Genomic DNA, 13,313 nt, shown 5'->3' with positions numbered 1-13,313 from the left:
ATGATGTCACGCACAATGTTAAACATAACTGGAAAATTAATTGAAATACCTGAAGATTCCTGTTTTGCAAGCATCAGGCTGAATTACATCATTTATCCTGTTTTCATTCAGATTCTTAATTTTAAGATCACGTTAACACAGGCTTTATCACTGTAGTAATAATTGCAATAAGATGCAATTGTCACATAGTAATTATGTCATGCTGTGGTATGTAATTTTAATTTAAAGCCATACTACTTTCTGAACAGTTTTAGAAAGGAAAACAGGCATGTGGCATGAAGGCAAGGTCAAGGCTGATTGGAGTGTAGCATCTACCTCTCTGCCCACTGACCAGAATGTTCTCCTTTCCCACATAGATACTTCCAGGGGTTCGGATCATAATTGCCAATCCAGAAACAAAAGGACCGTTGGGTGACTCCCACCTGGGTGAGGTGAGTTACGGGGTGTCCACCCAGGAGAGGTGACTTATGGGGTGCTCACTTGAGTGAGGCAAGGTATGGGGTGCCCATCCAGGAGAAGTGAGATATGGGGTACCCACCTGGGTGAGGTGAGTTACGGGGTGCCCACCCAGGTGAGGTGAGTTATGGGGTGCCACCTGGGAGAGATGACTTATGGGGTACTCACTCGAGTGAGGCGAGTTATGGGATGCCCACCCAGGAGAGGTGAGTTATAGGGTACTCACCTGGGAGAGGTGACTTATGGGGTGCTCACTTGAGTGAGGCAAGTTATGGGGTGCCCCCCTGGGTGAGGCAAGTTACAGGTGCCCCCAGCAGAGGTGACTTATGGGGTACTCATTCTGGTGAGGTGAATTACGGGATGCCCACCCGGGTGAGGCAAGAGGCAAGAGGCAGGAGGCAACACCTGATCAGATTGGGTAAGTCTCAACTGACTGGCTGGAAAGTGACTCAAAATGAGCTGTGAAAGTTCAGGCTACAAAGTGGATTTCTGTAAGGAAGCCGTCATTGCTGAGTTCATGGGGATGAGGACGGAGCAGTGTGCACAGAGCATACGGCCACAGCCTAGACTCATAGAATATCAGTAAACGGTAGCAAGCGGGTTAGGAAATGACAGGTATTTCCTTCAGTCGGAAAGTCCGTACTGGCTTTGACCCTTCAGCCCATATTCACAGTGAAACCCGGCTGACCACCCCTCCTGCCACGTGCGGCTGGAGAACACACATCCTCAGCCCGCCGTCCCCGATCCTTCCCCTGCCCCACTCAGCCAGGCCACAGAGGACGCAGAGGACATCAGGGAAGGGTGCCAACACACTTATCTTCCCTCCCGTTCTCTCCAAGGCCGAGCCTGCCCTGTGCACTGGGTGGAAGGAAGCCCATCCTGCCCGGGGAGAGCCTCCTGGCTGTCAGGGTCACTGGCCCTGTGTGGTCAGCTCTCCCTCCTTACAGACCTGCCTGTAGCTGACACCCCGTTAAAAACACCACCGCACAACACACAGAGAACAAACCAGTGGTTGGCAGAGGGGAAGGTGGGTGAGCGGATTGAGAAGTACAGACTTGCAGTTGTGAAGTGAGCGAGTCTTGGGAATAAAGAGCGCAGCCTGGGGAGTGTAATAATGTTGCACGGTGACTACAGTTACTGTTCCGCATACAAGTGTCAGATCACTCTGCTGTGCACGGGACACTAACCTCCTGTGTCAGCCCGCCTTCAGCTGAAACAACAAAGCTGGGCCACCGCTTCTCCCGGAGGCCTCGAGCTGTAAACGGTGACCAAAGGACAGACTGACCGCTCCCCAGACTCCATTTCTGTGTGGGCTGCAGCTTGGCCCTTCATTTGAATTTCTCAGTTATGTGTAAAGATCAGAGCTGAGGTGATAAAATTCCATACAGATCTTATTTAGGAATTTCCTTTAAGTACATTCCTAGATGAAATTGGGGAGGACGGCGTGCTGTCTTGGGCACCTGGGGGAGCCGGCCGGGTGTCAGAATCCACCTCACTCTCGTTTTCTGACCGGGAGTGTGTCTTAATGAGGAAATTGTGTGTTGGAGAGCAGGGACAGGTTTCATTCCCCCTGCGTGATGGTGTCACTTCTGTGTCTGCTCTAGGCTTTGGTTTGTTCAGCACGGAGGACTAGGTGGCTGCAGGTGCCCAGCGGTGAACACATTTGATATGTTCACTTTAAAACCCTCAGTTTGTTTTAATGGGCTTCTCAAGAGGTGGACAGCCTCGTTGTTCGCTTAGTGGCTCTATTCCAGTAAATACTATGGCATCTGAGTCTCCCCTGAAGCCCGCGTGAGATTAACACGGCCGGGGTCCCACCAGGCATGGGCATTCTGATGTCACTGACTGCCCAGGTAGTTTCCTCCCTGCAGATCCTCCCCAGCGTACTCACCCAGTTCTGTTGCTTCCTTCACAGATCTGGGTTCACAGTGCCCACAATGCCAGTGGTTATTTCACCATTTACGGAGATGAGTCCCTGCAGTCAGACCACTTCAACTCAAGGTTAAGTTTTGGAGACACCCAGACGGTCTGGGCGCGGACAGGCTACTTGGGGTTCCTGCGGAGGACGGAGCTCACAGATGCAAACGGAGGTAAGAGCCCGGGCAGGTGGGTGGAGAGGCCCCCAGGCCCTGAGAACGTTTGTGGGACTGGGACGCCAGCCCCACGAGCACATTGTGCATGCTTGCTGCAAAACAGCTGAGCGTGAAGGAGAGGAGGATCGGTGTGAGTCCAGCACGCCAGAGCCACGTGAGAGACCGTGTGCTCCGTGAGCACAGTCTCTCACAGAGCCAAGGACAGATTTAAACCCTGCACAGGAGCCAGGACACCATGCCCCTCCATGCAGTGGACGTACCCCTCACCCACCCGCAGCGGCCCCGTGCCCCCGAGGCCCACCTGGACAGCGGCTGCAGGAGTACACCCACTGCCCTCTGCCTGACCGGACCAGGCCTGGCCTGTCGGGAAAGGGAGGTAGCGAGGTGCTCAGGCTTGGGCATGGGGAGGCGCTGCTCCCTTCTCTGCTGGGGGCTGGCGCCAGGCAGGAGAGTTATAAAAAATGAAAAGGTACAGGCCTACTTGCTATGAGAGTCTCAGCTTCTAGTTCCACTCAAAGTAGAGGCAGGACTCAGTTATTTCAGAGGATGGGAGCTGAGATTTCCTAGGGAGATCCTGCTGGACCCACACCCCAGGAGGTGAGTGTCTGGGAGGCTTGCTGACACACCTCCCTGGGGGGAGCTTTGTGAACCTGGCTGAATTGGCGTATATTTAGTGGAAAAGCACAAAAACATTTTGGCATCGCGTTTGCAATTTGGGAAAATCAAAGACTGTTTTATTTGAGGGTGCTCTCTGGGATTCCTGTGAGGAACGAAGCAAGGCAGGGCCATGGTGATCCAGACCCCCCAGGAGGAGGGACAGGTCCCATCCCGCGGAATTCTGGGGCGCTGGGGACAGCACTATTGCTGTTTCCTCACCTCTGTGACCCCCCAAAAGATGGGAGTCCTGCTGCAGTCATAGAAGCCAGCAAATAAACATCCCCATCTCATCCGACTTGAACTGGAAAAGATTTTCCCACTCGGAGGTGGAATTCCAGCAGTTGCGGCCTCATGGGATGCCATCAGAGGGGGCGGGGTTTGGTTTTGGCTGTGCTGCACCCTGACCTGTGGCTGCGGGAGAGCACGGCGTCTGCCGGCCGCCGAGGGGCGGAGGTGCTCCCGAGGAGTAGGAGATAGTGTATTGAAGGTGTGCAGGAGCGGGTCCAGGACGTGCGCTCTCCCCCGGGGCGCTGAGGTGTGCAGCTGGCTCTCCGTGAGACCATGATCCCGGCCAGGCTGGTGTCCTGGGGGCCCCGGGCTGCACAGCGTCCCAGTAGGAAGGAACTAGCTACCCGCACTCAGTGACCCTATTCCTTGGCTTGTGTCTCTCACTCAGGGGTAGTTTTAATCTCAGTCTCTTACAAAGCAGCTTGAGCACCATTGTGGTGAGGTTCACACACGTTCTCCACTCCCTGCACAGAGCGCCACGATGCCCTGTACGTGGTGGGGGCGCTGGACGAAGCGATGGAGCTGCGGGGGATGAGGTATCACCCGATAGACATTGAGACCTCGGTCATCAGAGCCCATAAAAGCGTCACAGAATGGTGAGTAGTGGGTGCGCATTTGCACCCAGCTGCCACTGACCAGGCCGGCGAGGGCCCTTGGGTTCATCCTCCCTCCCTGGTCCATGTGGTTGGCTGTGTTGCTGGTGGGGCTGGCCTGGGGGCCCCAAGCTCACTCGGTGCCTTTACATGGTGGTAAAGGGTGCAAAGAGGCTCCACACCGTTAACTGTAGGTTTGTTCGTTCATTTGGCCCCAGAGCTGGCAGGGACCTGATGTGATCTCGAAGCTGAGGAACCCCAAGGGAGGCACATTCTGAAATCGCTCATGAGCAGTCCTTCCTGGTGGGTAGATGGGCCTGAGTTGTTCGTTGCCCCTTGTGAGCTGATTACAGGCTAGTTATTTGTTGCCATTTATGGGCCCTGGACACGGGCGGCTCGGCAGCCTGGAAGAGAGAAGAGAGAGTTTGCGAACCCACGCGTGGCCCTGTGCTTCTGACGTGGTGACGTCCCTCCTCACCCCGAGGCTGCTGGAGCTGCAAGTGGCCAGGAGCTGGGATCCCTGGAGAGACTGCAGCCCAGAGACGGCACAGGGCTACCTCGGTTTCCATGCCACTAGCTGTACATACCGATTACAGCCTCCCGGTCTGTAGTTTTAAGAAAATAACTTAGACTGGTTTGTATTGCCTACCGCAGACATTTTCCATCTGGTTGCAAAGGGCTGTTTCCACCTTAAAGACCTGTGACGGGGACTCCGTGCCGCCGCCTGTGGGTTTCTGTTCCAGGATTCGAGTTTTTGTTCTAAGCCCTGCTGTGGCCTCACCTGATGCGCGTGGGGCCTCGCACTCACCTCACCTCACGTGTGCACCCACAGTTCCGTCCTGCGGGGCTCTGGTCCTTCAGAAACCGCCCAGCACAAACTGCTCTATTGTTCTTCCTGCTCCTTCTCACCTTCCCTGCCCAACCTGGGCGCCTCCCCCAGCGCACACCCTCGGTTACATCGCACCAAGGTGGAAGGCAGACACTCACGTCCCTCCATGTGGCTATTTCAGGGTGGCACGGTCCAGCTAACCAAATCTTGCCCTTCTCATCCGTTGTCTCCAGGGTTGGACATCTGTGGCCCTAGGAAAACAACACTCATCCAGCCCATCACTCCCTGGCAAACCCCCTCCTCCATCAAATACAGAAACCCCGGTTCCTGATACTGTATCATAAGCGTCAGGTGCTATAATAAAATTATACCACAAGTGGCTAATATACATGTAAGATCTGTGATATCACAAACTCAGTATGGGCTCACTTGGGCCACACAGAGCAATGTTTTAGTGTCATAAAGTGTCCTTTTATGGGAATTTGGCACCAGCGCATCTTGCGAACGGACCTTGGCAGGACTGTTCCCTTAGGTACACACTGATCACAGCAAACTCGAGAAGCAGTAATCTGTTGAACACATTCTCCAATATTTCCCTTCCACATTAACGTATATATTGGTCATACTAAACAAAACGTGCGGGTTTTTTTCTGAATAGACATACCCATACAGTTTTAGAAAACTGTAGTGAGTTTCCCAAATACTTGCTGCCTCCTAGACCCTTCTGTGCGTCCGGCTGGAGGACGCAGGCGCCAGCAACCCACTGCAGGCCCCTGGAGCCTGGCCCCCGCCTCCCACGCCTCTTCTGCCCTGGACGCTTCTGACCGCCTCAGCCAGCAGACCACAGGCACCAGGAGCAGAGCCTGTTAAGGCCCTATAACCACCCCTATTTAAAGACCAACCTTATAAACTGCAGGTGGCTTAAAGCGTAAAGTACTGAGTTTAGGCTCCCACAGATTGGCCCCACCAAATCTTCTGGGTGACCCTCCACTGAGAGATCCCAAATAAAATGCTTCTAGATGAATCTCTGACGTTCTGGAGGATCTTTCCCCCACACAGGTCACCTCTTGCTGCCTGACACTCCTTCCAGACTCAGTGCTTCAGACAGCAGCGTGTTGTTGGGTCCCCATGTCTGCAGTTGACCACTGGGTTGTCTGGCCCCAGTGTGACTGGGGCCCACGGTCAGCCAGGCACCAAGCTGGTGGCTCTCCACGTTTCTCACCCTCCCTCGACGTCCCCCGTCCTGCTGTGGCAGAGGGAGGTCAGGACCGGCCCCAGAGCCCCAGGGGCTGTCCGGCCTCTGCTAACTTACCGCTCACCAAGCCCAAGGCCAGGACTCCACCTTAGGGGCCTGGTGTGCACATGGTGGGGCTTCTGTGGCACCGTGTGCCCCTCGGCCGCAGCTGGGAGCAGAGGGCAGGGCCGTGTCAGGGTGCTGCCTGGCACGGAGATCCCCTGCGTGCGCGGCAGCCCCCGTGAGAGCCGGCCGGTAGAAAACCCTAACCACAGGAGTGTGTGCAGCCACCTACTGAGCGAAAAGCCATGGGCTCAGAGAGACCGTCAATGTGCAGGCAGATCAGAAAAGAACCATATGGCACTTCTTGAAAAGAAAACGAAATTGTTACATAAACACCTCACGGCATAGTGATGATTTTTTTCTCTCTTGCAGCGCTGTGTTCACCTGGACCAATTTGTTGGTGGTGGTGGTTGAGCTTGATGGGTCGGAGCAAGAAGCCTTGGACCTGGTCCCCTTAGTGACCAACGTGGTTCTGGAGGAGCACTACCTGGTGGTGGGGGTCGTGGTCGTGGTGGACATCGGTGTCATCCCCATCAACTCCCGGGGAGAGAAGCAGCGTATGCACCTGCGGGATGGGTTTTTGGCAGACCAGCTAGATCCCATCTATGTGGCCTACAACATGTAGTCTCGTCTCTGGTCCCGTAGACTTTTCTAGGAAAGTAAACGTTTTTCTCAGTGTCACTCAAGTTTGCAGACATGAGGGCCACATTCGCCAGAATGGAGCCTTTGTTCACGCGGTGGTGAGACTTTCCACAGCAGTCCTGATTGGCATGGGGGTGAAATGTGAAATGTGAATTTACCACTGAAGTTTGCTCAGAAGGACTTTGGATTACTGCCTTCAGTTTGTTGGAAAAACCCATTTCAAAACTTTCTTTTCTTTTTTTTTAATTATTGGATAATAAGTGCTTTCTTCGTAAATGTGGTATTTTGTTAAGCCAAAATAGCAATTAAAAAAATATTCTGCCCTCCAGATGGGTTCTTTTAAACAATTTATGTAGTGTGACAAAGAATTGTTTTCTCTGTTTAATGTGTCATGAAATCTTAATGACATGGACCTTGTTACTAATTTAAGCCATTGCTAGATTTCATCCTTTTAGGAAAGTTTGTTGAGGTACGAGAAAACCTTCCAAATAGCACCTTCCGATTAGATTTTAGCAGCTTTCTTTGTCAGAAATGTGCTGGATAAACAAAGGCTAACATATGGCCTTTGAAGTTAGCATAGAATGAGAAGAAATTATAAATAAGGTGTATTTCGGCAACTCTCTTGCAGATATCTTTGTACTAAACTAAAAAGATAAAATAAGTTAACTTCTTCATATGTAATTATGTACAAACGTTTAATTTATTTTGATCTCTTTAGAAGTATAAAAGAGAAAAACATTCAAGAACATTAAAGTCTTGTAATGTTTGCTAATATAAAAAAGTGTTGTATTATCTTGCGTGGATAGTATCACAACAAATATATATATATGAAATATAAATTCACTAATGAACAAAGGAGATTTTAAAGTTTAAAATGCAGAACCTGTCACTTGCATGGTGTCCCCTCCACTGTACTGTAGATAAAGCGAGATTCTCTCACACCCACTTTGCTGATGCGAGCAATCCCAGATTGCCGGTAGCCCGGTCTAAATGTTTCTTCTAGAACCAGAGACCAGCAAGTGAAATTATTGCCATCTCGAAGTTGGGGAAGGAATTTGAGGCGAAATGTGCACTATTTTCCCTTTGCTGCGGGGGCAACGGTGAGCGGTCTGTGCCAGTGTGTGCTTACGACACTGAGCGGACATTAGGGAAGGCAGGTGCTGAGTAGCACTGCTCTCTTAGCTGCAAGAAATCCTTGTTGTTCATCCTTTTTGTTAATGTCACCCTTTTTGGTCCTTGGTATGAAAAGGAGTGCTCTTTTATGGTCATTTGCACCGGGTTGTGTTGATTCCCCTCAGATGGCCATTGTATGGAGTGGACAGACTGTCCAGAACAGCTTTAAGGGAAAAGACTCACATAGGAGACCGTCACCTCAGCCAGCTCTCTGGGGTGCCCCCACCCAGAGCTCTGGGGCTCCACCCTCATGAGCTGCCCCGGGACTCCTCACAGAGCCATTGGCTGGAGCGAGAAAGCCTCCCAGCTGCCTTCATTTCACCACCTGTGGATGACACGTTTCTGATTTCCATCTCTCGCTGCTGCTGCCGCCTCACACACCTTCCGATTTCCACGTCTCATCTGTACACTCCTCGATCGAAATGGCCCATCTGTGTCCAGCCAAGAAGAGGTATCCGCTGTCCAAGCGTGATCTATCTTATAACTGCCCCAATATGACCCTGCAGTGGCTCTCGTTGCTAGAAATGCATGAGCAAGATTGTTGCTGGGCAAACCTTAGAGTCTCTTTTCACCATATTGTAGGCAATGTCTTCATCTGCCTTTGCTGTATGCGCCAGCAGTAAGCCCTTTGCTAAAAGAGTTTTGTTTGACTTCCGAGATCCAAGGCTAATTGTTTTTTAAAAATTTTAAGTGGCATTTTTTTAAATTTGTCTGCATGTGGGGTGCATCCTTCCATCTCCACAAATTATTTGATTTTTAAGATATTGTTTGACTTCATTGCTGTGTGTGAATATTTCTCTACATGCTTCAGATACACATTCCTAGTCTTCTGCTTCCTAAGGGGGAAAAAACCCACCACACACAGAAAAAAAGATGTTTTCTTACACACACCCACCTTGTTTAAGGGGAAGGAGGTTTAAGGTTTCCGGTAAGATACTGACTAGGAAACACAGCTACGGGATAACTTGTGAGGTCTAGCTGATGTCGGAAGCAAACAACAAATCAGGTATCACTTCCAATATGACCTTCACCTTCACCATGTCAGCTTCACGTGCAAGGCGGGGCAGTTGTGAAAGTGGTTAGTGACGTCCTTGTCATCTCTCATGGTAGAGTTGAGGTCCAAAGGGTTGGGGGCTGGGATCGAAGGTCATTTGTGCAAGAAAAAGGAAAGGAAACCCGTTTCAGCAATAAAGAAGGATTGTTCTGTATTAGAAATTGTGCTGTAGATAAATCATTCATGAGAATGTAACAATGTTTGTCTTGTGACCTTGTGCTTTTGAAGTCAGACAAAACCGTGTAATCAACTTGCACAAAGAAGGGTACACAATGAACATTGAAACACAGACCTAACCCAACAGGGCGGCTTCCTCATGGTGCTTGTTTATTATATATATTTAATCCTGCTTGACACTTTACCCAAGGGAAACTGCCCCTTTTATCAGTTGAATGTTAGCAGCGTTATTTCATAGAGTGTGGTGACTGGTTAGAGAAATTCATGTACTCAACCAATCACGGTTTCAAACAAAATTTTTATGTGCAAAGGACGGCAACCTTCTCGTATGTTAAACCACCAGTAAGCTTTGTACATCTGTGATAACGCCTGTTTTATATTCAAATGAACAAATAAAAGCTTTTATTTTTGTTGCTCTGAAAATAGCAGTTTCTTAATTGGTCCCCTGGAAAACTGTCTGGGACAGCTTCAATCCCAGGAAGGAAGTGACTCCTGCAGGGAAATGGGAAATGTATCTGACTCTGTTTACATAATTTGTTGCATTACTTATTAGTACAGATAAATCATACTTTGAACAATGTTTAAATTTTGATGTGGGCATTTACTGCTTAAAAAATTCCTATGGCAACAAATGTTTTGTGAAATGTTTTTTTTAATTCTTTTAAATATATCTAAATATATTTGTTCACATTTGCTGCAAGTGTACAGATTCTTGGTAAATTTGGGGGACAAAGAGGAAGCCTGAGTCCTGTGTGCCAATACTTTGTCAGCCGTGTGACAGGAAACCTCTGCATGTCAGGAAGTAGGCCTAGCTGGCTATTCCAACCCAAATTATCTTTGCTCGTTTGACAACCTTAAAAGCTCTTGTCTTTTGCCCAAGATCTGAGAATTCTTACAGGTTTGTCTCGTGGAAGGCAGTACAACCTTCAGCCTAAGGGTTATCAGAAAATGAATTGTGTACACATGAAAATGATTAGCACCCAGATCTGCACCCCCAGGTTACCAGGCTTAGCCGAACACCTGCGGGTGAGAAGCCCCGGAGCACCCCGGCCGGCTGAGGACGGCGCCCCGGGAGCCCGGGATCGGGCGGTGCCGGGAACCCGCAGACACGCCCGCGGCCCCCAGGCGGCCCTGCTTCCCACAGCGCATGCGCGCGTGCGGGACCTGCAGCACGCTGGCTTCCCGGACGCGGCTGGCATCGGCTTGGTGGCAGCTCGGTCGTCTCCCTGTGTGGTCATCTGCCCCGCAAGGTCCTGGGCGCGCTGGCGGGCGGTCCATACACCTGAGGAGAGGCGAGGGGCACGCCCTGGCCCCCCTCTTGCGCGCCCAGTGCCCCTGGGAACCCGAGGCCCGCCGTCGCGCCGCCTCTCCGGCTTCCAGGCTGAGTCTGGGAACCGAGTGGCGCGCAGGGCCGAGCTCGGCGCCCGACTCCCGCCGGCAGGGGTACGCGCGGTGCGTGAGCCTGCTGCACACGTGGCGTTCAGCGGGGGTGGTGAGTGGGGATGGCAGGGACAGCAGGCTTCCGCCGCTGCGTCCGAGGCTTCGTGGTGCTTCGGGTTTGGTTTGGATTTACTGCCCCAGCTGCAAAGACCTCTGGGCGAACGAGTAACTGGTGCAGACCGGCCGACAGGCCTTCCCGCGCCAGGGTTCCATTCTTGCTTCGTGTCCGCACGAGGCCTGCCCCGCGGAGGCGGAAGGGTAGAACGCCCTAGAAGTTGGGTGGAGGACGGTTTCCTCGTCGTCCGCCCTGTTCTCAGGAGCGCGAGCAAGACAGCACCTGTGTTCCCCCGGGTGTGGCAGCGAGCCCAGGTGCAGGTGCCGCTACTCCAGAAGGCAGAGACTGACCAGTGAGAAGGAACAGCACTTTTTCTGAGTGTCCCCCAGTGCCTGGCAGCGGGCGTTCGGTGAGCACTGGCTGAATGAAGGACCTCGTCGCGGCTAAGCGGTATCGGGGTCGCTGGGAGCAGAGGGCTTGAAGCCCTGTGGGACATGATGCTAGACAGACAGACAGTAGGAGCTCTGGAAACAGGAGGAACGTTGCTTATTTTCATAACACGGAAGATGCCAGTGAATCCTGATAGCCACTCAGGCTTTGTAGCCGAACTTAGGAATTCTAATGACCCATTGTTGGGGCCCAAGTATCCCCGCCGCTTGACAAATGACCGGAAACATCAGAAAGAGGATAAAGGAAGACGATGGGAAAGGGGGAAGGAGTTAGAAAAAAGCGATGCGGTTAGCGAGGGGATCGTTTACTCGGCAGACAGCGGCACGTTAGGAAGACCTCTGACGTGGTAGCGCAGTAGAAATGGGAAGTGGGAAGACCCAGCGAGAGCGTGAGGGACACGGGAAGGAGCCGGGTCTGCGTGGACCTCGGTGATCGGAGCCTGGGCAGAGTCTCCCAGCCCTTGCATGCCTAGGACAGAACAGCGTGGCGGGAAATGTTCGCCGCTGTCACGGCCTTGTGAAGGGAATGTTGGGGCCACGGGGGGCAGGGAGCGACCTAGACGATGCATCCTGCCTGCCTTTACTGCAGCGAAACCTCAGGAGGACCTTGTCCGGATCTGCCCGTGAACAGACCTCCGGGGCCTGCCCAGGGGTATGTGTGCCTCGGAAGCCTGAGATGGGGCAGTGTGGGTCCGGAGCTGCCCCGCCCCCACCGGCTTCCCCTGGGGACGTTTCTGCAAGGGGCCAGAGACACGCCCTTGTCTTGTTGAGTGACACTTGGTGAGTTGCTGGCCCATGGCTATGCTTCCTTGATCCACTATCAAAGGAGACATTTCCCCAGTGTCTCCCTCCTCAGACCCACCTGGCAATGGCAGATTGCCCCTGACCATGACCAGACAGGCTTTCCGTTGAGGATGGGTAGCACCAAAAGTTTACAAGACTGAGAACCTGAGGTCCCTGGCTTGTGTGGTCTGTGCCTAGTGCCAAACAAGCAGGGAATTCTCAAAAACATGCTGTTTTCACCATCAAGAGGAGCTACTGGCTACTGAGCGTGCATCACAGGCTTTCGAGAGTTGGTTATCTCTGGTCATTGTAACTAACCCAGATGGTCGCTCCAACAGCTTCCCAGACTGACAACGAGTGAAGCTCTTCCACCAGCGCTGTGGTTCCTGCAGACGACCGTGGGCTCTGAGGGTGGAGTTGGCTATTGTCCATAGGTTTGAGGGATGCTTTTGGTCAGAACTAAGTCGTGAATCTTAGTGGGCAGTGATGCCTGAAAGATAACAAGACGCACCAGGTATGGGTGCATCTTGGCAACACCCCAGCTGGGGTTTAAGCAGATCTTTGCCAGCCTTCCTGGGCAGGCAGTCAATATTTCTGTGAAGGGCCGGATGTCTTCTGTCTCAGCCACCGTTTCTGATGGTGTGACACAAACGCAGCTCTCAAGTAAGTGGGCAAGGCTCCAGTCCAATAGAACTGTATTTATGGACACAGAAATTTGCATTTTGTGTAACTTCCTTTTCACAAAATACTATTCTATTGACTTTTTCAATTATTTAGAAGTATAAGTGCTATTTTTAGCTTTTGGGTTCTACAAATAGACAGCAACCCAGTTTGGCCCCGAGGTCATGGTTTGCTGATTCTTGTTCTAAGGTACAAAGTAGTAAGACAAACTTTTGAGAATTAACTTTTGATTCTGATTTTTAGTTTCTGAGTCTGATTATTTGGTCTTCGAAACATTTAATGTTCCAAATTCTGTATCATTCCCTTATCAACAGATATTTGAGCACCAGCCATTTGTGGTTGCTGCAATAAAGTAAAGGAGCCCCACGACTCTGAGTTTTGGGTCTAGCAGAGACTGAGGCATGAGCTGGTCCCCAGTTCCACGCTACTCAGAGACTCGGGTTTCGTCTTGGTTGCACACAGAGGAGGTCACATAAGCTTTGCTGTCTCTAAAAAGAAGGGGTAAGACTAGATTGTCTCAAAGGTCTCATTTCCCCTACACACACAATTCTTCTAACTCATCTTCTGACTAAAATACGATGGGGAAGTCGAGGACTCATTTATCTTTGCTTCCCTATTACTCCTTGTAACAAGCCCGCCTCCAGAC

The 13,313-nt window shown here is 51.6% G+C and overlaps 1 protein-coding gene across 4 annotated transcripts in view; it reads left to right on the top strand.

The window, feature by feature from the left end:
- The window catches only part of DIP2C (disco interacting protein 2 homolog C), a 396,828-nt gene extending 387,146 nt beyond the window's left edge, over positions 1 to 9,682 (top strand). For all 4 annotated transcript variants that reach the window (XM_036097398.2, XM_036097402.2, XM_036097401.2 and 1 more), the window contains 4 exons: positions 357 to 431; positions 2,372 to 2,546; positions 3,967 to 4,090; positions 6,586 to 9,682. In XM_036097398.2, the coding sequence (XP_035953291.1) occupies positions 357 to 431; positions 2,372 to 2,546; positions 3,967 to 4,090; positions 6,586 to 6,838 (627 nt within the window). In that variant the 3' untranslated portion in view covers positions 6,839 to 9,682. The remainder of the gene's footprint in view (positions 1 to 356; positions 432 to 2,371; positions 2,547 to 3,966; positions 4,091 to 6,585) is intronic.
- The last annotated feature ends 3,631 nt before the right edge of the window (positions 9,683 to 13,313 follow it).

Source organism: Halichoerus grypus, chromosome 6, assembly GCF_964656455.1.
Source record: "Halichoerus grypus chromosome 6, mHalGry1.hap1.1, whole genome shotgun sequence".
NCBI lineage: Eukaryota > Metazoa > Chordata > Mammalia > Carnivora > Phocidae > Halichoerus > Halichoerus grypus.
Note: the sequence above shows the minus strand (reverse complement) of the source record. Positions and strands in the feature narration are given on the sequence as shown.